Source organism: Nicotiana tomentosiformis, chromosome 6 (genome assembly GCF_000390325.3).
Source record: "Nicotiana tomentosiformis chromosome 6, ASM39032v3, whole genome shotgun sequence".
NCBI classification, from domain to species: domain Eukaryota; kingdom Viridiplantae; phylum Streptophyta; class Magnoliopsida; order Solanales; family Solanaceae; genus Nicotiana; species Nicotiana tomentosiformis.
The window spans coordinates 27,351,432-27,376,672 of NC_090817.1; the positions used below are offsets into that span (position 1 = coordinate 27,351,432).

At 39.9% G+C, this 25,241-nt stretch overlaps 2 protein-coding genes across 2 annotated transcripts; one reads left to right on the top strand and one right to left on the bottom strand.

The window, feature by feature from the left end:
• Positions 1–275: 275 nt before the first annotated feature.
• LOC138893716 (uncharacterized) lies at positions 276–773 on the top strand. The gene has a single exon (XM_070178370.1). The coding sequence runs from the start codon at positions 276–278 to the stop codon at positions 771–773; it is 498 nt and encodes a 165-aa protein (XP_070034471.1).
• Positions 774–21,228: 20,455 nt separating this feature from the next.
• LOC138893717 (uncharacterized) lies at positions 21,229–21,687 on the bottom strand. The gene has a single exon (XM_070178371.1). It carries the CDS (start codon positions 21,685–21,687, stop codon positions 21,229–21,231), a length of 459 nt encoding a protein of 152 aa, XP_070034472.1.
• Positions 21,688–25,241: the final 3,554 nt, after the last annotated feature.

Sequence of the window (25,241 nt, forward strand, 5' to 3'; positions counted from 1 at the left end):
TCAGTATTGAAGAAACAAAATCAGTTTGAATGGAATGAGGAATGCCGAAAATCCCTCAAAGATTTGAAGGCATACTTAACAAATCCTCCCCTATTATCTAAATTAAGGGATGGAGAAAGACTATTTGTATATCTTGCAGTTGCAGAAGTAGCCGTAAGTTCAGTTTTAGTAAGGGGGGCAAAGGTAAACAATCTCCTATTTATTATGTTAATAAATCTTTATTAGATGCTGGAACTAGATATCCTCATCTAGAGAAACTAGCTTTAGCATTAGTCATGGCAGCTAGGAAATTGAGATCATATTTTCAATGCCATCCTATATCCGTAATAACTACATATCCATTAAGGAATATTTTGCATAAACAAGAATTGTCAGGAAGACTAGCCAAGTGGGCAATAGAACTAAGTGAATATGACATTATTTATCAACCTAGAACAGCAATAAAGTCTCAAGTTTTAGCAGATTTCGTCACAGATTTTAATACAAAAATAATTCCTAAAGTAGAAAAGGAATTACAAATTTTTACTGGAGCTAATCCAGGTACGTGGACTTTATTTACTGATGGCTCTTCAAATGTCAAAGGAGCCGGTTTAGGTATTGTCTTAATCCCACCCTCAGGTGAAAGTATAAGACAAGCAATTAAATGTTACCCTATTACTAACAATGAAGCAGAGTATGAAGCTGTGATTGCAGGTTTGGAACTAGCACGAGAACTCTCCATAGAGCAAATCATGATTAAAAGTGACTCTCAACTGGTAGTCAATCAGATGTAGGGGACTTACACTGCTAGAGAGGCACAAATGCAACAATACTTGGAAAAGGCACGAGAACTGGTCAGGCAATTCCAATCATGGAAGAGCATGCAAATACCCAGGGAAGAAAATGCAGAAGCAGACACGTTGGCTAACCTTACTTCAGTTGCAGAAGTAACGAGTGAAGAAAATGCTATTGTAATACATTTATTTCATTCAGCACTTGACCAGGATAACCATGAGGTAAGCTTTAATAATTTAACTTGGGATTGGAGAAATGAGAATGTTAATTTTTTGCAGTACGGGATCGTACTTGAAGGCAAGAAAGAATCTCAAGTGCTTCGACGAAAAGCTGCTCGTTACTGCCTAATTCTAGATAATTTATATCGAAGAATATTTGGCGGTCCTTTAGCAAGGTGCCTTATACCCAATCAAACGGAGTACGTGATGAGGGAAGTACATGAAGGACATTGCGGAAATCACGCAGGTGGAAGATCTTTAGTTAAAATACTAATCAGGGCAGGATACTACTGGCCTAAAATGGAAGAAGATGCGGAAAAAGTTTGAAGCCAAATGTGATAAGTGTCAATGATATGCCAACAATATGCATCGACCTACAGAGTTATTACATACAGTTATTTCCCCGTGTCCATTTATGAAATGAGGAATGGATATAGTAGGGACTTTACCACAAGTCAAAGGAAAGGTACAGTTCTTATTAATGTTAACAGATTACTTTTCAAAATGGGTAGAGGCAGGAGCTTTCAAACAGGTACGAGAAAAGGAGGTGAAAGACTTCATTTGGCAAAATATTATATGCCGATTTGGAGTTCCAAAAAAAATCGTATGTGATAATGGCCCACAATTTATAGGCTCAAAAATCACGGAGTTCTTTCAAAGTTGGCAAATCAAATGAATAACCTCTTCACCTTACCATCCTGTGGCAAATGGACAAGCTGAGTCAACAAATAATATTATCATCAATAATTTGAAGAAGAGGCTAGAAAAATCAAAAGGGAATTGGCTTGAAGAATTACCATGAGTATTATGGGCTTATAGAACCACAGTAAAAACAGCCACGGGAGAAACTCCATTTTCGCTTGTGTACGGTTCAGAAGCTTTAATCCTAGTTTAAATAGGAGAACCAAGCATGAGATTCACATTGGTAACGGAAGAGTCGAACGATGAGGAATTAAGAACAAACTTGGACTTACTCGAACAAAGAAGAGAAGCAGCTTTAATACGGATGGTAGCACAAAAGCAAATCATAGAACGATACTACAACAGAAAGGCTCACCTCTGGTACTTCAAAATTGGGGGCTTCGTTCTTAAAAAGGGTTTTAAATCAATGAAAACAACCGGAGCAGGAAAGTTAAGTCCAAATTGGGAAGGACCCTATAAAGTTTGAGGTATCGCTGGAAAAGGTGCCTACGAGTTAGAAACCATGGATGGCAAGGTTTTACCCTCGAGTTGGAATGTTGTTCATTTAAAGAAATACTATTTCTGAGCAAAAGAAATACCCACGGTCAGGTATCGTTCAATTATGATTTTTGTTTTGTACAGTTAAAATTATACTAACAATTTTAGATGATAGACAAAAAGCTAGCCCACACCAAATGATGATATTAGACCTGAAAGACACGCGGAAGCAACATTATTCCTGGTCTAGGGTTGCAACCTTTCTGATGGAAATATAAAGGGTTAAGCAGTCATCATCTAAATTATCTATACCTCCGAGTCCCGTATGTTTTTCCTTTTTAGGAAATGCACCACATGAAAGGAATAATCAAGTGCTCGAGATTTCATTCTTCAAAGTTCTAACACTTAGGGGACTAATATATATATATATATATATGAAAGGCAAAGAAGACTGGAAAAGTCAGAATTTGAGTCAAGCCTGAGGCAATCTACCCAACAAATCGAAAGTTAAGAGCAAAAACACAAGCCCGATTCAAAAAACCTATGATGAGGAATACACTCGTGGATGTAAATTACAAAAATCTTACGAATATGTAGGTTAAAGGCAATATTTAGTCATGGGTTGTAAGATATACCCTTGAATTTTGTAAAATCTGTTATAAGGAAAACAATTACGAAAGAGTTGTAGATGATACTTGAATACGTGTAAAGTATTATACAGTTTGGAAGTTCAAACAATACAAAACTTCCTCAAATTATTCAAAGAAACATGTGCGTTCTTATTCCTTCTTTCGTATGTTTACACCAATATGAAGTTGAGACGTCTTCTTCATTAAGTGTCATTTATAAAAGGGCCATTTTTATAATTCGTGCATGTTCAAAAGGTCACGGAGTATTGAAGCATTTTTAAATGCATAATAAGGGAGTAGTACCGAAACTCAAAATAAGATATTATAAGAGTTGAACAAAAACTCGGAAAGTAATATTATAATAACTTGGTTAAAACTAAGTATAAACTTAGTTCCAACCGAATTGTTTTATACAAAACCACAAAACAGACTAGGGGTAAAACTTTCCAAATCATTACCAAACCCCAAAACGGACCAGGGGTAAACTTCTACTAATAAAATAAAAAAAACAACACTTCAAACTTTTCAATCAAACTTTCACTATGGGGAAGGATCTGAACCAGTATTATCAGAAGGATTCAAGTTGGCATCATCAGTAGCAGAGGGAACGACTTGAGCAGAGGAGGGTTGAACAATAGCTTCACCAGGAGTAAGTTCATCACCCTCGGGAATGCCGACCTCAGGTGAAGAAAAGCTTTGACTCTGCTGAGTTTTCTCAATAGTTTCTTTAGTTTTTGCAATTTCAGCAGCTAAGTCAAAACCTTCCCGGTTTGCCTCCATTAAAGTTTCGAGGCGCGTGTTCAAGAAATCCCAACTAACGTCAACAATAGCCTTGTCTTCAAGGGATTCATAATCCCTCTCCCACTACTCAATCTCAGTTCTTAGCTCCTCCTTCTCATTCAAAGCAGCATTATAAGAAGCCTGTAAGGGGGCAAGAGACCTCTCTAAGAAATGAACTTGGTTAGAAGACGCACAAAGATCTTCTTGAGTTTGGGTGAGCGTTTGAACAAGCTCCCTGGCGTAAACATCTTTTTGGTTCAGCAGTTCCTTCAAACCCCTAATTTTTTCAGTAGCTTTGGAAAGTTGCTCAGCAAATGAAGACTCGAGAAGGTTTATATCTTTGCCCGTTGACTGGATGAGGCTTTCTCAACTGCCAACTCTGCTGCCATTACCTTCACCTGCTGCTCCAAGGTACACTTTTCTTCCTCTAAGACTTCTTTCTCAAGTTGAAGACCTTTGAACTGTTCCTTCCAGTTGTCTGCTTCGGTCCGATAGTCATTCATTAACTGCTTAGTATGGACGATCCTCTTCATTATCTCCATTCCAATTAGGTTGATCTACACAATGAAAAGGAAAATGTGATTATCAAATAAAGATGAAAAGGAAATCACATGCAAAATAAAAAGCTAAGGCTTATACCTTAAAAGATGAATGTACAATATCATTCATCCATGTCAAAGAACTGTGGCTTTCCAATTTGGACTTCTCAACTGGGCCAATCAATGGTTTCAGCCATAGGCGAAGCAGTGGTAGCAGCAACAGGTGCGGGGAACTGAGGATCAACTAGAACAGATACAGAAAAAGAGGCAAGAGGTGTTTCCTCAAAAACAAAGACGAAGTCTTCATTATCAATCCCATGAGAAAAGAGTTGTTCTGTAGAGTCACAGGGTGCGGCAGGCATCTCTTCATCAGAGCTCACTAAGGTAGCACCTTCGGGCTCATGCATGGGAACAAAACTGGGAGGAGGAGTAGCTTCGTCATCTGAAATGACACGTCTCCTAGCTCGAGGCTTACGAACTAACAAGCATTTATCTCGTTTCTCTTCACCCTCGGAACTGTGTGCTCTATCAGCTTTTCTTTTTTGATGAGGAACTCAAGATCATCTCTTGAGCCATCGACAGAGAGAGTCTCGAAGCAGCAATAGAGTCGGCACTCACACCTTGAATGGGAAATCCTAGTAAAGAGAGGAGTTAGTAAATTTTTAAGTATGGAAGTAAGGTAGAAAGTAGAAGAGAAAGATACCATGAGTCTTCACTTTCCAACCAAACCTATTAGAAAGGTACTTCCAGGACCTTTCTTCCATAGGAGAAACAGTTAACAATGTTTCTACCCAACCACAGAAGTTTGGAATCTCCTCAACAACTTCCATGGTTGCTAAAAAACAAAGAAGAAAAGAAAAACAGTCACGAGATTGCAGGTTCTTCACAAAAAAAAAAGGAAAAAATATGAAAAGAAACTTACGTGCAAAGTTCCACTTTTTTGGAAAGGGATGTTCTAGACCCACTAACCCACTTGTGGGAGCAGCAATGAATCGGGCATACCAACTATAACAACCAAAAAAATTTTAAAGTGCTTAAGTGTAAGGCTTGGTAAAATTTGCAAAGAAAATAATGTTTCATGGTGCCGGGCTAGGCTTACGTATTTGAGGATTATAGAAATTCTTCGCGGTGAGCTTGCTCGCCGTGGCTCAGACTTTTTGGGTTGAACAATGCACGGGACAGTAAAGGAAAATTTTTGCCGAAAATGTGCATTTATGCGGTCTATTATGCGACCGCATAATCACTCTGCGGGCTGCATAATGGCCACACAAGTGAGCAGATGAGGGCTATTCTGGAAGATGCGGTGCATTATGAGACCGCATAATAGTTATGCGGTCCGCATAGTGACCGCATACACATGCAGTTCTTTTAGCTATTTTGTAACCAAATATGCAACCGATATGCGGTCCGCATATCGGTTATGCGATCGTATACCTTGTTCCGGAGCTCTAATTTTGGGTTTTTAAAACCCGACCCTATTTCGTTAAATACACTCTTTGGATCATTTTTTTAAGCTATTATCTAACATTTTAGAGTGAGAAAGGGTGCCCTAGAGTGAGAAGGTGTTCTCCAATAATTGTTCTTCAATTCTTGCCCAAGTTTTGGAAGATTGAGAATGGAAACTCACTAGGTCTTCATCCTAGAGGTAAGATTCTACACCCTAACCCTCAATTTCGAATTTTTTGTAGAAATGGATAATAAGCAAGATAATTTCTGGGCAAGAGGGTTGGTTATCTTACATGCATGTATTATCAAAGGGTGAAGAAAGATTGTTGAGCTAAAAATGGTAAAGGTTGGGTTGTGGGATGATGGAATCCTCCATAAAAGGACCTTGAAACCTTAATGCACATCTAGTGTTTGATAAAATGCTCAAATAAGCTAGAACCGTGATCATCTTCCTAATTTTGATTCAATTTGTTATATTTTCAAAATAGATTGAAGTTACTAAGAATTCCGGAACGTTTTAGAGTGTAAGGAAGCTCAAGTGAGGTATGTTGGCTAAACTCTTCTCTTAGAATTGAATCCCATGATATTCATGTAAATTACGTAAGTCCCAAGTGATTCATTAAGAAACTGGCTATTCCGAGTAAGATTGAGTTGAAAGATATATGTTCAACAAGCATACCAAATTCTTTATTCGTGTTATGTTACCAATTGAGGATGTGTTAAAATATGGGTTGTGCATTAATAATGATTCGACTTTAAGTCAAGTTCAAATGAAGGCTATTATGCCAAATTTTGTGAAATATCTCTATGTGCTTTAGACTCTAAATTGCTCACATGTGTACTACAAACCTTGATTTGAATTGTATTTGTTGTTGTTGATGATGATGATAATTGAAATTGTTAAGGTGAGCATGAAATACTGAATATGACCAACGTGCCAAGAATGATCTTTTAATTATGGCCATTAGTGCCAATGAGATGAAACGATGTGAAAGTAATACGAAATGCGGTGATTGATATAAAAAGGTTGATGTCTCAAATAAGACAACCTAGCCGGTCGGGTCGTGATCGGAAACCATGCCGCACACATAGTGGTGATTGTGCTGGAAATTTATAATTTGAAATTGTGATTGTGGTCGATATCCCTAATGGATAGCCTAGCCGATCGGGTCGTGATCGGACTCCGTGTTAAATACGGTGGTATTGATATTGAGAGAAATTGTGATTGATATCTCTAATGAGATGGCCTAGCCGATCGGGTCGTGTTCGGACTCCGTGCTAAGAGTACGATGGTACTGGTTTTGTGAATAATGGTATTGTGAATAATGGTATTGTGGACAATGGTATATTGATAATAAGAATCTCCCAATGTGAGATATGAGAATTAATTTGAACACTGTCTTGATCCTAAATAGAGGTTTGAAGTTAATTAAGGCTTTCATTGATATTATGATAATCTTGTTGGTATTATTTGTCATTCTATTGAGGGACTGTTTAGTTATACATACTAGTGCTATTCGACGGTACTAATGTCCCTTTTGCCGGGGGCGCTGCATCTTTAAATGGATACAGGTGGTTCCACAGTAGGAAATATTGATCAGTGATAGCAGTACACCTTCTTCCCAGTTGACTCGGTGAGCCCCACTTCATTCCGGGGTCATGTATCGTTTGTACTTTATGTATTCGGTTTGAGGTATTGCCAGGGCCTTGCTGCCGACATTATCATTGTACTCTTCTTTTCCTATAGAGGCTCTGTAGACATTGTGTGGGTTGTTTATTGGTGCTGGGAAAGACAAACTATGTTATGTTATGGTTGTATTACTTGTTCTAGTTAAGACGACTAAAAACGATGGAACTATTGGTAATGAATTGGTATTGTGAACATGAACACCTTTTTGTCTAATTAATGAAAATATGTATTATTCGTGGATGAGTTTGGGTAGAAGGAAATCTAACAGATGGCATGAACACCTGTCGTGTAACATGACGAAAGGGTAAAGGCTTGAATATTAAACAGATGGCACATGTATCATGTTGAATGAATAGTATGACATATGAGACAAGTATATAGTACCATGAGCCTACTTTATATGAGAAGAGTTCTAGAAGTGATTACCCACCTCGAAAGAGGCACTGACGTGATAAATGAGACATAAGCTTAACTAGTGTGGGAACCATGTATATGATTCTAAGATGTAAACATGTTACATAGGCACGTGATATATGAAAGGCATGGCCTGGAAAGTAATGATAAATGTGTAAGTCTCTCATGGGAGACAAGAAGTTGTGAAAGGAGAGTTGATTGAACCCACAATGAGAAGACCATAGCACTATGAACGTTATAAGAATCCTAGGAATGTGCGAAGTAGTGTTACACTCCAAAAAGGATATTGACATGAGGGAGTTGGATCCCGAGCCTATGAGGTTAATACCATGGTGACTTAAATCTCCCTAATAGTCGAACATATATATGAGGGATAGAGACATGAGACATATGTCCCTGAAATTGCTAAATTCAAGACTTGTGTCAAAATGTGAAACACTCACCCCAAGTGGGGGAGAAAGGGCCATAGGGAGGCCACTTAAATGCAATGAAATAAGAGTAAGACCATGTAGCTATGATGTTTGAATATTTTGTTGAAGACAGGTGTAGTCTAGAAAAGAGAAAATGGGTAGCATGATTCTCTGAAAGGATATGCTAATGATAGACCACTAGTACCCTAAAAATAAGGTGGAAGGTTAAGAAATGTAAATTCTTCATACATGGCAATGTGAATGACAGGTTCAACGATCCTAGAAACTAAGAGTATGTTTACAAAGGGATTTTATACTTGTTAGGGGGTCAGGAACAATGGAACCCAAGGAAGTAATATAGGTCAAATGTGAAAGGTTGCGAGTTTTTAGAATGAGTTAATCATGGATTTGCGATTTAGCTAAACCTCTAAGGCTTTAAGAAAGACAGAACAAGTGGGAAAGATAAATATGATGTTATAATAACCCAAGAGTGCATCGGTACTTGATGTAGAGTCTCTTAAGAATCTTACAAGCAAGGAAGTGTTAAGAGATACACGGATGAACACACATTCCCACGGATATCCCAACAAGTGTCGAGAGGCGAGCAGGATGAATTCCCAACTAAGGGAAAAGACCACGTAATGTATGGTAGGGTGCATAGCTATTCAATAACTAGGGAGAATGAGGCGAGCAAAATTGGAAAAAAATCTATAAATTGAGATGGTCATGGTATCGCAAAATAGTTTGTATCAGAATTGTGGACTCGCCTAGAGCACAAGTGTTAATAGAAGATATAAAGGATCAACTGTAATGCAACCGACTTGAGTGACGCTGAATATCAACTAAAAGATATAGAGGGAGTTCATATCCGCATATTATATTGGAAAGTGAGACTACTAGTGATGAAGTGGTGGTGTGATAAACTCAACAAACCAGACACAATGATACTACGAGTTCATGGGAGGCAAACAAGTGTGTGGCACAATAAGGTTGTCACCTATGAATTAAGGGCAAAATGGGATGGGAGTGAATGTTCCAGTCACGAAGGAAGTATAGTACCAACATATTGTCTAGACCAAAGGGGAAATGTTTGAAACAGATTGAGAGAGGGTGAACACTTGTTACGAACCAAACATGTTTAACATGCTAGCTCATAGGCTACAATACCAGGAAATAATATTGGTGACTACAATACTGGGAATAAGGTGAGTTACTCATCGAGGATGGAATCAGGTGGACTAAGTCCTACACTTATAAGGAAAAACAAGAAGCCATCGTTGAAGAATGTAGGAGGATTTCAAGTTTCAAAAAGGGCCCTGTTCGGGCTAAATATATATATATATGAAAGGTGTCGATGTGTGTTTTGGGAAGTGTTTAGCAGTAAAGAGGAATCGTGAGAATGTTCACAAGGGAAGTAGAGTGGTTTCTTAAAATCCTATAAGACTTATAATGATGAAAGAGGGTGGCTAAGAAAGATCCGAGCATGATGTTACTTTACATATTGAGGCAATGCCATGCAGGTTGATGTTATCAGGGTGTGCGCGCAAGCTAGTAGATGTTATTCATTTGAAATAGATGGTCCCATAAGAAAACTGACCTAGTAATGTCTTTTGTTGAGAAATTTGGGAAAACAAGTTGCAAGTACTTATAATATTGTAACCGTATCAAGGAAATTTTTGTAGAACTCAATTCCTAGGAGGTCATATGAAAGAGAAATCTAATATAGATTTTCCACTAATGATGGAATATGGCAAGATAAGATGATCATTTAAGCCTCTAGGCAACTCAAGAATCATGAGAAAAACAATCCAACACATGATTTAGAACTTGCAGCAGTGGTATTTGCATTGAAATTTTGCCGTCATTATTTATATGAGGTCCATGTGGATATATTCACGGACCATAAGAGCCTTCTATATATTTTCAAATAGAAGGAATTGAATCTGAGGCAGAGAAGATGGATTGAATTACTCAAGGATAATGACATTGATATTTTATACCATCCGGGGAAGGCTAATGTTGTGGCGGATGCTCTTAGCCAAATATCTATGGGTAGCTTAGCATACATGGAGGCATATCAAAGGCCATTGGCCAAAGAAGTTTATCGATTGGCTAGTTTGGGAGTTCGTCTTGCGGACTCTAGTGAAGGAGGGGTAATTATGCAAATAGGGCTGAATCATCGCTTGTTGGGGAAGTCAAAGAGAAATAATACAACGATCCATTGTTGGAAAAATTGAAAGAGGGGATTCATAAACATAAGACCATGGCCTTTTCTCTTGGCATGGATGATGGTACACTAAGGTACCAAGGGCGACTCTGTGTTCCAAATGTGGAAGGTCTCCATGAAATAATTTTGACTGAAGCTCACACTTCTAGGTATTCTGTGCACCCAGGTTCTACAAAAATGTATCATGATATTAAGAAAGTCTATTGGTGGAATGATATGAACAGAAATATGGCGAACTTTATAGCAAGATGCCTGAATTGTCAGTAAGTGAAGGTCGAACACCAAAGGCCCGGTGGGTTGACACAGAACATAGAAATTCCAATGTGGAAATGGGAAATGATTAATATGGACTTTGTGGTAGGATTACCATGCACTCCGTGCAAGTTTGACTCAATTTGGGTGATTATAGATCGACTCACAAAATCAGCACACTTTTTGCCGGTTAAGTCTACCGACACAGTGGAGCAGTATGCTCAGTTGTATATCAAAGAAATAGTCAGGTTGCATAGCACCCTAGTTTCCATCATTTCTGATCAGGGGCACAATTTACTGCTAATTTTTGGAAGAAATTTCAGCAAGGTTTGGGTACTCAAGTGAATCTTAGTACAGCCTTTCACCCGCAGACTGACGGGAAGGCAGAGCGGACTATTCAGATGCTTGAGGATATGTTGCGCGCTTGTGTTATAGACTTCAAAGGTAGCTGGGATGATCATTTACCAATCATAGAATTTGCATATAACAATAGCTATTATGCTAGTATTCAAATGGCACCGTTCGAGGCTTTATATGGTAGGAGATGTAGATCTCCCATTGGATGGTTCGAAATTAGGGAAGCAGATTTGATAAGGCCAGACCTCGTGCATCAGGCTATGGAAAAAGTTAAAATCATTAAGGAGCGGTTGAAGACTGCTCAGAGTCGTTAGAAATCCAATTTGGATGTTCGTCATAGGGATTTGAATTTCAAAGAAGATGATTGGGTATTCTTGAAAGTTTCCCCTATGAAAGGAGTAATGCGATTTGGTAAGAAAGGAAAATTGAGTCCGAGATATGTCAGACCATACAAAATCATTCAGAGGATCGGTGAGGTGGCGTACAAGCTTGAGCTGAGATGTCATTAGTACACCAGGTGTTTCATGTGTCTATGTTGAAGAAAGTGGTTGGAGATCCGACATTCATTGTTCCGGTAGAGACTATTGAGGTAAATGAGAGATTGACTTACGAAGAGATTATGATTTCTATTATTGATCGGCAAGTCCAAAAATTGAGAAATAAAGAAATTTCCTCAGTGAAAGTATTGTGGCGAAACCAACAGGTTGAAGAGGCTACTTGGGAGGCCGAGGAAGAAATGAAGAAAAAGTATCCTTATTTGTTTGAATGACCATGTATTTATAAAGTTGTGATCGATGAAAAATTCTAAGAGTTGATTTCTATAAATTACGTATAATTTGTACATTTGATGTTAAGGGTGTTCTGTGCTGGTAATATAATTGCTTGTGAGGCCACAATTAGTGTTGTTTTGTATTATGTTACGTCGTTGGCATACGTATATGTTGTTAGGATGTGTTTCTGGGGCTCTCTGACAGATGGATAGGCCTAGTTACAAAGGAAACTCTGGCGAAATATTTGGAAATTATGGGAGTTAGTTAAATTTGGGGTTGCTCGAAAGTGGTATGAAACAAACTGAGTTGCATAAGATACTAATGACAGATTTTTACCCTCATTCGAGGACGAATGATCCTAAGCGGGGGAGAATGTAACACCCCAAAAGTTTTCGAGGTACTTAAGTGTAAGGCCTGGTAAAATTTGCAAAGAAAAAAATGTTTCATGGTGCCGGACTAGGCTTACGGGTTTGAGGATTATAAAAATTCTTCGCGGCGAGCTTGCTCGCCGTGGCTTGGACTTTTTGGGTTGAACAATGCACGGGAAAGTAAAGGAAATTTTTTGCCGGAAATGTGCATTTATGCGGTCCATTATGCGACCGCATAATCACTCTGCGGGTCGTATAATGGCAGCAGAAGTGAGCAGGTGAGGGATATTCTGGAAGCAGCTATGCGGTCGACTATGCGACTGCATAACAGTTATGCGGACCGCATAGTGACCGCATACACATGCAATTCTTTTGGCTATTTTGTAACCAAATATGCTACCGATATGCGGTCCGCATATCGGTTATGCGATCGCATACCTTGTTCCGGAGCTCCAATTTTGGGTTAAAACCCGACCCTATTTCGTCAAAAATACACTCTTTGGGTCATTTTTGAGCTATTATCTGATATTTTAGAGTGAGAGAGGGTGCCCTAGAATGAGAAGGTGTTCTCCAATAATTGTTCTTCAATTCTTGCCCAAGTTTTGGAAGATTGAGAAGAGAAACTCACTAGGTCTTCATCCTAGAGGTAAGATTCTACACCCTAACCCTCAATTTCGAATTTTATGTAGAAATGGATAATAAGCAAGATCATTTCTGGGCAAGAGGGTTGGTTATCTTACATGCATGTATTATCAAAGGGTGAAGAAAGATTGTTGAGCTAAAAATGGTAAAGGTTGGGTTGTGGGATGATGGAATCCTCCATAAAAGGACCTTGAAACCTTAATGCACATCTAGTGTTTGATAAAATGCTCAAATAAGCTAGAACCGTGATCATCTTCCTAATTTTGATTCAATTTGTTATATTTTCAAAATAGATTGAAGTTACTAAGAATTCCGGAACGTTTTAGAGTGTAAGGAAGCTCAAGTGAGGTATGTCGGCTAAACTCTTCTCTTAGAATTGAATCCCATGATATTCATGTAAATTATGTAAGTCCCAAATGATTCATTATGAAACTGGCTATTCCGAGTAAGATTGAGTTGAAAGATATATGTTCAACAAGCATACCAAATTCTTTATTCGTGTTATGTTACCAATTGAGGATGTGTTAAAATATGGGTTGTGCATTAATAATGTTTCGACTTTAAGTCAAGTTCAAATGAAGGCTATTATGCCAAATTTTATGAAATATCTCTATGTGCTTTAGACTCTAAATTGCTCACATGTGTACTACAAACCTTGATTTGAATTGTATTTGTTGTTGATGATGATGATGATAATTGAAATTGTTAAGGTGAGCATGAAATACTGAATATGACCAACGTGCCAAGAATGATCTTATAATTATGGCCATTAGTGCCAATGAGATGAAAATATGTGAAAGTAATACGAAATGCGGTGATTGATATAAAAAGGTTGATGTCTGAAATAAGACAACCTAGCTGGTCGGGTCGTGATAGGACACCATGCCACACATATTGTGGTGATTGTGCTGGAAATTTATAATTTGAAATTGTGATTGTGGTCGATGTCCCTAATGGATAGCCTAACCGATCGGGTCGTGATCGGACTCCGTGTTAAAGATGGTGGTATTGATATTGAGAGAAATTATAGTTGACGTCTCTAATGAGATGGCCTAGCCGATCGGGTCGTGATTGGACTCTGTGCTAAGAGTACGGTGGTACTGGTTTTGTGAATAATGCTATTGTGAATAATGGTATTGTGGACAATGGTATATCGATACTAAAATCTCCCAATGTGAGATATGAGAATTAATTTGAACACTATCTTGATCCTAAATTGAGGTTTGATGTTAATTAAAGCTTTCATTGATATTATGATAATCTTGTTTGTATTATTTGTCATTCTATTGAGGGACTGTTTAGTTATACATACTAGTGTTATTCGACGGTACTAACGTCCTTTTCGCCGGGGGAGCTGCATCTTTAATTGGATGCAGGTGGTTCCACAGCAGGAGATATTGATCAGTGATAGCAGTACACCTTCTTCCCAGCTGACTCGGTGAGCCCCACTTCATTCCGGGGTCATATATCTTTTGTACTTTATGTATTCGGTTTGAGGTATAACCGGGGCCTTGTTGCCGGCATTATCATTGTACTCTTCTTTATATATAGAGGCTCTGTAGACATAGTGTGGGTTGTGTATTGGTGCTGGGAAAGACAAACTACGTTATGTTATGGTTGTATTACTTGTTCTAGTTAAGACGACTAAAAATGATGGAACTATTGGTAATGAATTGGTATTGTGAACATGAACACCTTTTTGTCTAATTAATGAAAATATGTATTATCTTCATCCGTGGATGATTTTGGGTAGAAGGAAATCTAACAAGCTTGCTTGGTCGGGTTCAATCGGTTGAGCGCCGGTCGCGCTCCTCGGTTTTGGGGCGTGACACCAACCACGATCCTTGTCATCTTCGGGGCTCACTAAAACTCTCTTACTCCTGGCTACGAAAGTAAAAACCCCAGAACGAAATAATTTGGGGGAATAAAGATGAATCAAATGATAGAAGTTAAAGGTTAAAGAGGCCAAGTTTGACAAGTATCTCAAGCATGCCACAACTCTCCATACAATAGGGTCAATTTGTTCTAAGCAAACATTGAAAAAACGAAAAAATTCTATGATGACTGGGTCGATGGGTGGATTGAAGCCTAACGTAAACGGATATGTATAAACAAAAGAATAACCAACTTTGAATGAAGTGTTCCTTTGATTTTCATTAATGACTAAAATTAGGAAATTGAATTTCCAATGACATTCTCTCCGCACAAGAAAATTGAAGCCCTCAGTAATCTGGGAAGGGTAAACATCCGCACGATCATGAGAAGTCATGGAAGTAACTTGATTTCTAATCGATTCTCTATCAGTAAAGAAGGAAAGTTCAGCAGGAATAATCTCATCAACAATGGGTTCACGAAGTGGTTCACTAGAATCCCTATTTCTAGCAGAAGATCTATGAGAAGAAGAAGTCCTAGTTCTAGAAGACAAAGGGGTAGTAATACTGGGTTGAGAAGAAGAACCACGGATAGATACAGACCCTAAACTACGTAACCTTCCACCTCTTCTACTTCTAATAGGAGCAGATGAAGGGGGAAGTTCATCTACTATAACTACTTTACGAGGATCAGGATTTGGAGAAGATATAGTTGTATAAGAAGGTAATATGTAATGATGAACAAGAACTATTATGAATGAAGAACACTGTAGAAAGTTTTTTCGTAAAAACAAAGGAAAATGAGGTATTTATACGAAGAAGCAACCGTCATGTAAAGGGGGTCATGATGGAAACGTCATAATGAAACAGTCACTCTGTGACTAACGCAACCGCAAAAAAGCTCTAAAACCCGCTGAAGATTTGCAGAGCCAATCAATGAATGCCACGTGTGATACATGAGAAATGGCGGCAAACAATTCCCGCCATAAATGTGATCCACTTCCCAAATATTCAATTGCTGAATAATTGTTAAGTGGGGGAACTATCTGTATTGGTAAAAATAAATATTATACGTGGAATTAAATATGTGGCTGATATGGCAAGGCACGTGGATCACTAAAAAAATGACAGCTGGAGAGATGCATTAAAAGAGACACGAGTCATAACAGATACGAGCAAATCATCCACGAGATGAAAGGATACAGTCGCTCGAGTCTAAGTAGTTAAATGAAGATGCACATGCGGAATGAATCAAGACAGTAAAGAGGGAAGATTCATGAATCGTCAATTAATGAGTGTGAATGATCACAAACATTACGGAATCTTCATGAACAACTACGATTACCAGTTATAACGTCTCATTAATATCATTAATGCTCATAATGATTCGGTCGTAAAAGGGAAAAGAGATTGTACTTATAGACTCCTATATAAGGGAAGGAGATGTCACTTGTACAGACACGCTCTGATTATTATTGGAATATAATTACTTTCTTGTGCTTTTTATTGATTATTTTGTCATTTCTTTTTTCTAATTTTCTTTCTTATTTCTCAGAGAATATTAAATTTCTTGATTAGAATTCTTTGGTTAAATAAAGATAACTTCAATATAAAAATAAAAAAAAATTTACAAAGCGAGTTCAATTAAATCCCATTGAACTAATGTGGGTCTGCCCCTGTAATACTGCTAAATCTCAAACTCAATTCATAATGTGGTTGCAGTTACAAGATAAACTTCTTACTAATGATAGACTTCATAGATAGGTTCTTTCTGTGAATCCTATGTGTGCTCTTTGTCAGATTCATGAGGAAACTAGAGATCGCTTATTTGTTGCATGTGACTACGCAAAAAGTGTACGGAGCTGGATCCTGACATTGATGAAGCAATAGTCTTGTCTATACTGAACATTGAACCAACACTTGCATTGAAGTATACACAATGCTAAAAGAAAATCATAATTAGCTCATGTGTTTAGGATGGTTGTTTACCCGTAAAACGGTACAGTTGAATTTGTTACGTGGTTTATAGACAAGCGAACCGATTTGATTCAAAATGATAAATAAACTAGATTAAAAATGAGACTTAGTAATAAAAATCAAAGGGAATGACAAGCTTGGCTTCGGGAGCAATGCATCCAAGGACAGAAATAAGAGCAATGTAAAACAGAAAGTAAAGTTATTTTATTTAGTTTGAGAATAGAATGTAGCATAAGTTTTGCTAAAGATTTCGTGTGTTACAATGGATGTTGAGCCTATTATTTATATTTAGAACTAGGGAAACAAGATCCTAGGATCGAGTCCCTCTTAAATGATAATAAAGAGGGTCATTGCTGAATGTGTAACGGTATGTTATGAATGCAAATATTCTCTTAAACGGCTGCCCATTTAATGCCAGAAAATATTCTTCATTAAATGCTTTTCGATGGCAAACATCCGATCTGCTCACGTTGATTGTGCTCCCTTTGGGGTTCATCCGATACCAATGGCAGTTGTTATTCCCTGTAGTAGCTGTTACTCATTTTATCTTCTACCTGTCTTCGGTTCCACGTGTTGCCCTACCATTCGATCTATTAATATAAGCCAATTTTATCCTATACAGATAGTCCCCTTGCTTTCTGGTGACACATCTTTGTGTCATCGGGAAGTTGGTGAAGATTCCTTTCCTGGCGGGAAATTTTTCTGAAACCTTCTAAACAGTCTCTAACGCTTGATAGGACGCACGCCTCCTCGCATTTAATACCCCGAACACGTGTTGCCCCACGATTTAGCAATATTTTTCGCCGGCTCTAGAAGTAATCATTACCACGATTTTTTCCATCTATATCTTTACTTATACTCATCATTTTACCTCTTTCACTTCCAAACTTTTCATAAGTTCACTATCGTCTCTGCACATAACCTTCTTGTGCTTTCATCTCTTTCCGATTTTCTTCAAAACCTCCACCACCTTCTTACTATTATGGCTTCTTTTACTAAGTCTTTTGATAACTCTGGTCTTCTATTTGGTGGAGTCCCAAAGAGAAACAAAGATAAAGAGGTTGATGTCGATGTTGATCCTCCCACGGTAAGCACCATCATACTCAAACACTTGAGCACCATTAGTGACTTTCAAAAGAAGTTCCCTTCTGTGCATCCTTGAACTTGGGTTGTTAGCAGGTATCCATCTTCTATTATCCTTTCCAGTACTCATACTATGAAGTAGGACTGCAACTGCCCAGACCTCAACATCATTGCTCCTGACCAGAGCGGTTACTTTCACCAAGAAGGGTTTTATGTATATCTATAAGTACCCCTTCATTTTAGGCTTATTTTCTTTGAGCAAGGGACTTGACCCCGTGATCTTGGAGTTATGCCACTGGTACCAGGTCTGCTTGACACAAGTAGGCCTTTCTGTGTAGCGAACGGTGGCATGTCTACGCCTACTGTGAATGGAGACGGGAAAAACCCTAACCCTGGCACATATGAGGAACCTCTACTCCCCCAAACTTTTCCATGGGGGAGTAATAAATTTCAGTAAACGTGGCCACCACACCCTTCTTAGCAACGTGGATGATAACAACGACCGTGGATGGATGGATGGAACGGTTTGTCATCATTGCTACTAGGGATATCATCCCGGCCACAAATGCATCCTTTCCCGAATCATGGAGCCGTACACATAAGTTTGTGATTTATTCATCTCTTTAATTCGTAAAAACATAGCTTCCCGTCATTATTGACCTCTTTGTTTTTGTTGTTTCGGTTTTTCGGTGGATACCACTAAGGGTTGAAGTCCTGGACCAATGGGTTCAGAAGATTCTGGATATTACTACATAGAAACTCGTCGATGGAAGGAGATGGCCCTTAATACGAGTGGAAGCCCAAATACGGGTGGAAGGACAAGAACCACGGTAAACTGATTCCTTATACTTTTTTGCCTCTGTATGTACATAAGTAAACTTGCTAACCATATCATTTTGTTTGATTCAGGACTCCCGCAGGGCTTTGTTGCTTGCCCCGAAGTTGAGGTTTTGGCCGATCCTATGGAGGCTGCGAGATTGTTGCAAGATGGTCTTACTCAGAGCGGCGCCCTCGGGGCTGCTTCCTGTGTGGGCACTTTCTCTCGGAGTCCCCAGCCAGAGAACAAGCGACCAAAAAGGTGGCGGTCTTCCATGGCTAGGGATAAAAATAAGAAATTAAAGAAGGCCACACCTGAGCCAGCCGTGGCCGCATTAGTCATTGAAGATGATGGGGAAGTTAGTGATGAAGAGGCTTCCCTTCAACGGAGACAACGATCTTCATTAGCTCAACCAAGAGAGCTTAAAACCACAACTGAAGGTGAAGTCCGAGCACTTTGGGATGAAATTGAGATAGTAGAGAATGTTGATTCTCGCTTTCCGACCCCTGTTGTTGCTTCTGGTCCCGGGAGATCAGAACCCAGACTCTTCTGCCTTCGGTTGGTGAGCAACCAATAATCAGCCTTGCTCCCGTTGCAGTTGCTTCTCAATCTACAACACCAACAACTTCATGCCCCTCTACACCAGCTGCTCCTACACCACTAGCATCCGATGCATCCTCTCCGTCGGCCACGGATACCCGAGAGGAGGGTGTTTCTCTTCCCAAGTCCTCTGATCACGGGAACTTGGGGCAAAATTACTCACCCCATTCTCCAGATCCTCGAGGAAGGAGGAGTGCCACTCTCTAGATAATAAAGGGGTGCCATCTGCTGTCCAGGTTGGTAGAGCTTACTAATTACCTGAAGCCGCTGAATTCAGAGAAATATAAAAAGAAGATACACTCCCTTTCTGGGGAGTGCATTTTGAACAACACCATGCACTATGCAGCAACATTATCATACTTATTCTCTAACTGTTTGTTCTTTGTTTATCTGTTATAATGGGTTTCCTGACTTTGATATACGTTTTGTAGGCTAACTTCCTTGCATTCAAGGGCCTTCAGAGATTGATCCTAGATAAATAAGGACTTTTGTCCGAGCGGGATCAGTTGTTGGCCGAAAGGAATCAACTTGTTGTGCGCCTTCTGGTGCAAGACTGTTGAAGTGGTCGAGCTTGAGGCCCGGTTGAAGCATAGTGAGCAGTAAGTTATGGCCCACCACCAAGAATCCACTCAACTACAGGCACAACTTCAAGATGCTAAGTCTAGATGGGCTTAGCTTCAAGATGTTGCTCTTGCTACTGTCGAGCGTGAGTTTGCCTCTGTTGAGCAAGTAAATAACTTGGAGGCAGCCTTGAGCTCCGGTTAGCTCCAAAACCCAAGAGGTTGCTGCCGCCGAGGAGAAGCGAGCCCGGATGGAAGAGAGATTTAAGAAGATCATGGAGCAAAACTAGGTTCACATATCTACAATCCGTGATCTTGATCTTAGCCTTGGCGCCACAAGATCCGAGCGGGATGGTCTCCTGGCAAATTTTGACAAGCTTAAGTCAAAACTCCAGTTCCAAGAAGATTCCCTCGTATTCGAAATGACGTACGTTATGTATCATATGGGGATAAAAACTTTGGAGAAGGCCAAAGCGGGCATCATTGATATTGATGATGAAATCGCCAAGGCCCGAGCACTGGAGTTAACTGCTCGAGAATGCCTCCCGGCTAAGCCTGACGCAACTGACTCTTCGAGTACCGGTTCTGAGTATTCGGGAATCGAGGAGGAACTTTAATAGAATGATGATGAAGGCCCAGGCCCCGCACCGACGGCAGATCTGCCCACTTCTCCTGGGGGGCGTAGATGCCTCTCTCCCCCGAGTTCTGGTGACGATCATGTTTAAATTCTTCCTCTTTTCTTTTGTTATTTTCCTTTGTATTTTTGTACTTATGTCGTTTGGCATTTTTATAAATAAAGAAGACTTCTTCTTGAGTATTGCACAAAGTTTTATCCTTTTATGTCGAATTAGATAAGGCTTCGGTGTATTTTCGTCTAATAGCTTTTTGTTCCGGGCACAAATGTTTCTGTAACCAACCCTTTACTATGAGAGTTTCATAAGAGAGGGCCCTCTTATGTTTATGGTGCTTTTGAAGAGGACGTCTCTTGTTCATTCTGGCACAAGCATTTGAAGTTTTCTGTTAACTTTCAAATGATAAAATTAACTCCTTGTTTGGACAAGAAACAAGATAAAAACAAAAAGACTTTATTTTATTCCTTCCATCTTCAAAAGTACATAAGAATTCAATTTCTAAAGAAAATAAATTGCTAATACATGTGGCTAACTTGTACAACTTATTTCTACGGGGTTGGCCATGCAGTCCCCGATCCCGCTAAGACATTATTATTCTCGGGTCTCGTAATCCAGATTTTCGTGGCATCCTTGCTGCAATATCCAATACTATTCCCCCTAGTGTTCGAATGCGAAGTATGTAAATTGGAACACTAGAGGTCTTGCTACGTTGTTTAAACACTTGTGAACGGTTGGATAGTCTTTGGTTCGATGGCAAGTTTTGTTTCCATTAGGAACTTGCCATCGAGCCAAAGATTATCTAATCATCCCATAGTGGTTTATGTTCTCAATGCCTTGTCATTTAAAGGTCTTAACTTTGCCGATGATGCTTTCTTCGTAGTATACTTTTCATTGCTTCTTTGTTAAAAACCTTTCCAGGAAAACCCGATTGGGACAAACACTATTCGAAGGGAAAAAGAGTGCAGCACATGCTTTCAGTACAGGCATGATCCATCAACAATAATACCATTTAGGGTGCATCACGTTCCAATTGCTGGGCAATTTGACTCCATCTTGATTCTCTAGCTCATATGATCCCTTACCAGTGATAGCCGAAACCCGGTAAGGGTCTTCCCACGGCGTACCTAGCTTCCTAACGTTGATTTCCCGAGTGTTCTGAGTCACTTTCCTTAAAACCAAGTCTCCTACTTTAAAGTAGCGGAGATTGGCCCTCCGGTTATTGTATCTTTCCATCATTTGCTTCTGAGCCACCATCCTCATGTATGCCAAGTCCCTACGTTCATCGAGTAGTTCCAGCTTTACCAGCAATGCCTCATTATTTGCTTCTTCATTTGTTCGGAAGAACTGTAAGGTTGGTTCTCCCAATTCTACCGGATTAGAGCTTCTGAGCCGTATATGAGAGAGAAAGATATCTCTCCCGTGCTTGATTTTGCCGTCATCCGGTATGCCCATAGCACGCCCGGTAACTCTTCGGGCCACTTGCCTTTAGACGCTTCTAACCTCTTTTTGAGGTTTTGAATAATCACCTTATTGGCCGATTCCCCATGCCCATTAGCGCTCGGATGGTATGGTGAGGATGTAATCCTTTTTATTTCCAGGTCTTCAAGAAATTTTATGACTTTGGAGCCTATGAACTATGGTTTGTTATCACAGGCAATCTACTTCGGTATTCAGAAACCGGCAAATTATGTATTCCCATAGGAAGTCGACCATTTCGCGCTTACCGATCTTTTGGTAAGAACCTTCTTTAACCCATTTAGTGAAGTAATCAGTTAAAATTAAAAGGAATCTTACCTTTTCGGGACCCGGTGGCAGCAACCCAACTATGTCCATTCCCCATTTCATGAATGGCCATGGGGATAGTACAGAATGCTAGAATTCCCCCGGTTGGTGCACTAATTGTGCATAGCGTTGACATTTGTCATATTTCTGAACGAATGCCTTTGAGTCTTATTCCATCTGGGGCCAGTAGTATCGTGCCCTAACCAGATTTAACACTAACGAGTCTACACTAGAATGGTTCCCGAAAATTCCTTTATGGACCTCTCTCATCACGTAATCCGCCTCCGAGGCTCATAGACATCGGTCCAACGTGCCTTAGAACGATTTCCTATATAATGTACACCTAAGAGGCTGTAGCGAGCCGGTTTGGTGTGTAGTGCCCGGGATGCCATCGGGTCTTCGGGCAACTTGTCATGCCAAAAATAATCGATGAACACATTCCTCCACTCCCAGACTAGGTTGGTTGTATTTACTTCATAATAGACGTCCACATCCATCACCGAATGCATAAGTTGAATGATAGTACCTGAGTCAGATCCTTTCATTTCTGTGGATGACCCCAAATTGGCTAATGCATCTATTTCTACGCTTTCTTCTCTCAGGATGTGTGTGATCGACCACTCCCTGAATCGTGCAAGCAAAGTTTGAACTTTAAATCACGTATTGTTGCATGCGTTCCTCCTTCTCGTCGAAAATCCCGAACACTTGGTTTACTACCAGTTGGGAATCATATTTGATTTATATCACCTCAGAGCCAAGTCCCTGGGCAAGTTCGAGTCCTGCACCTAAAGCCTCATACTCGGCTTCATTATTAGTTAACAGAACAGTTTTTATGGCCTGCCTTAGGATTTCCCCTGAAGGCATGATTAGGACCACCCCGAGCCCGGACCCTTTCACATTGGAAGCTCCATCTATGAACAAAGTCCAAACTCCTGATGTCATTTTCGATACTAGCATCACTTATTTAGCATCCAGGGGCAATAAGCCGAGACTGAAATCGGCCACAAAGTCAGCCAAAACTTGTGATTTGATCGCAATCCTGTGCTTGTATTCAATATTGAACTCAGTAATTTTGATCGCCCATTTGGCCAATCGGCCTGAGAATTCAGGCTTTTGAAGAACATTCCATAAGGTGAAGGTCGTCACAACAGCTTTCAGGTGGCATTGAAAATAAGGCCTAAGTTTTTGATAGGCGACTATGAGAGCTAAGGCTAGTTTTTCGAGGTGCGTATAAAGAGTCTCTGCTCCTGATAAAATTTTTCTAACATAATAAACAGGAAATTGCGTACATTCATCCTCCCGGAGTAGAACGAAACTTACCGCTACCTTTGAGATTGCTAAGTGTATTAGAAGTTGTTCACCTTCCCCCGATTTCGATAACAGCGGGGGGCTTGATAGATAATGTTTTGGGTCTTTCAAGGCCTGCTGACATTCTGGAGTCCATTCAAAATTCTTCTTCTTCTTCAGAAGTGAGAAGAAGTGATGAAATGTTTTCGAGGATCGTGAGATGAACCTGCTTAATGCGGCCAATCTTCCATTTAGCCTTTGGACTTCTTTTACGCTTGTCAGCTGGTCCAGGATGTCCTCGATGGCTTTGATCCTGTCAGGATTTACCTCGATCCCCCTGTGTGAAAGCAAGAAACCCAAGAACATGCCAGAGCCAACCCCGAACACTCATTTTTCTGGGTTGAGCTTCTTGTTGTGCTTCCTCAAGATATCGAAGGTTTCTTGGAGATGCTTTAAATGATCAACTGCATTCAAAGACTTGACCAACATGTCATCTATATACACTTTCATTGTTTTACCTATTTGCCTCTCGAACATATTATTCACGAGCCTCTGATAAGTGGCTCTGGTGTTTTTAAGCCCAAAGGGTATCACATTGTAACAATATGTGCCAAAGTTCATTATGAACAAAGTTTTTTCCTGATCCTCCGGATTCATCTTGATTTGATTGTACTCGGAATAAGCATTGAGGAAACTCATTAACTCATGTCTGGCCGTTGCATCAATCATTTGATTAATGTTTGGCAGTGGGAACGAGTCTTTAGGGCACGCCTTATTCAAGTCATTATAATCTACGCATATTCGAAACTTGTTATTCTTTTTTGGAACTATAACTACATAAGCTAACCATTCGGGATACTTTACCTCCCGGAGGATTGAACCGATGTCAAGTAGTCGAGTTACCTCTTCCTTAACAAACTTGTTTCTGACCTCGCTATCGGGCGTTTCTTTTGCCTTATCAGAGGAACGCTCGAGTCCAGACTTAGTTTGTGCACAGCTACCTCTAGTGGGATACCTATAATATCCAAGTACAACCATGCAAAACAATCAACGTTAGCTTTAAGAAAATTACTAAATCCTAACCTCAGTTTGGGATTAAGTTATATTCCCAAGTGAAACTTCCTCTCCAAGAATTTCTCGAACAAAGCCATTTGTTTGAGTTCTTCTGCTACGGATTTGGTCGCGTATGTCTCTTCCGGAACCTAAAAGTATCTTGGTACCTGGTGGGATTTCGATGACTCCTCGCCCTTATCATCTTCACTTGGCACGGGAGAAGGCATCGGTTCCTGTAATTGCTATTTGCTGGGCTCCTCGCCCTTTATGGTACGACCTTCATCTCATGTAACCATGATCTACCGAGAATTATGTTGTAGCCTATGCCACCGTCCACCACTTCAAATAAGGTGGTCTTCGTGATCCCTTCGGCGTTCATGGGCAGCAAGATCTCTCCCCGGGTTATCACACTCGCCAAGTTAAACCTGACGATGAGCTTTGTTTCCTGGATGATACTTTCGGTTAATTTGGCTTATTCCAGCACTCTCCATTGAATGATGTTGGCTGAGCTTCCTGGGTCAACCAAAACACGTTTAATCTTGAAATCTAGAACATTAAGAGAAATTACCAGGGCGTCGTTATGAATTTAAAAGGTCTGTCGACTTCCCGGAGTCTCTTGTTGTGGGTCATTGATACTTTTGTCTTCTTGCCACCGAGAAGGTTACACCATTGATTCATTCCCTTCCAAAAATCATGTTGATAGTCATTGAGGAGGGTTTTCCCCTATTTTCGAGGGTTCTGCATTATCCCGGCTGCGACCGTAATTGTTCTTGGCTCGGTCGCTCAAGAACTCCCTGTGATGGCCATTCTTCAACAACATTTCCACCTCCTCGCGCATGCTGGCAGTCCCCAGTTCTGTGGCCTTGAGTCCCATGATACTCACA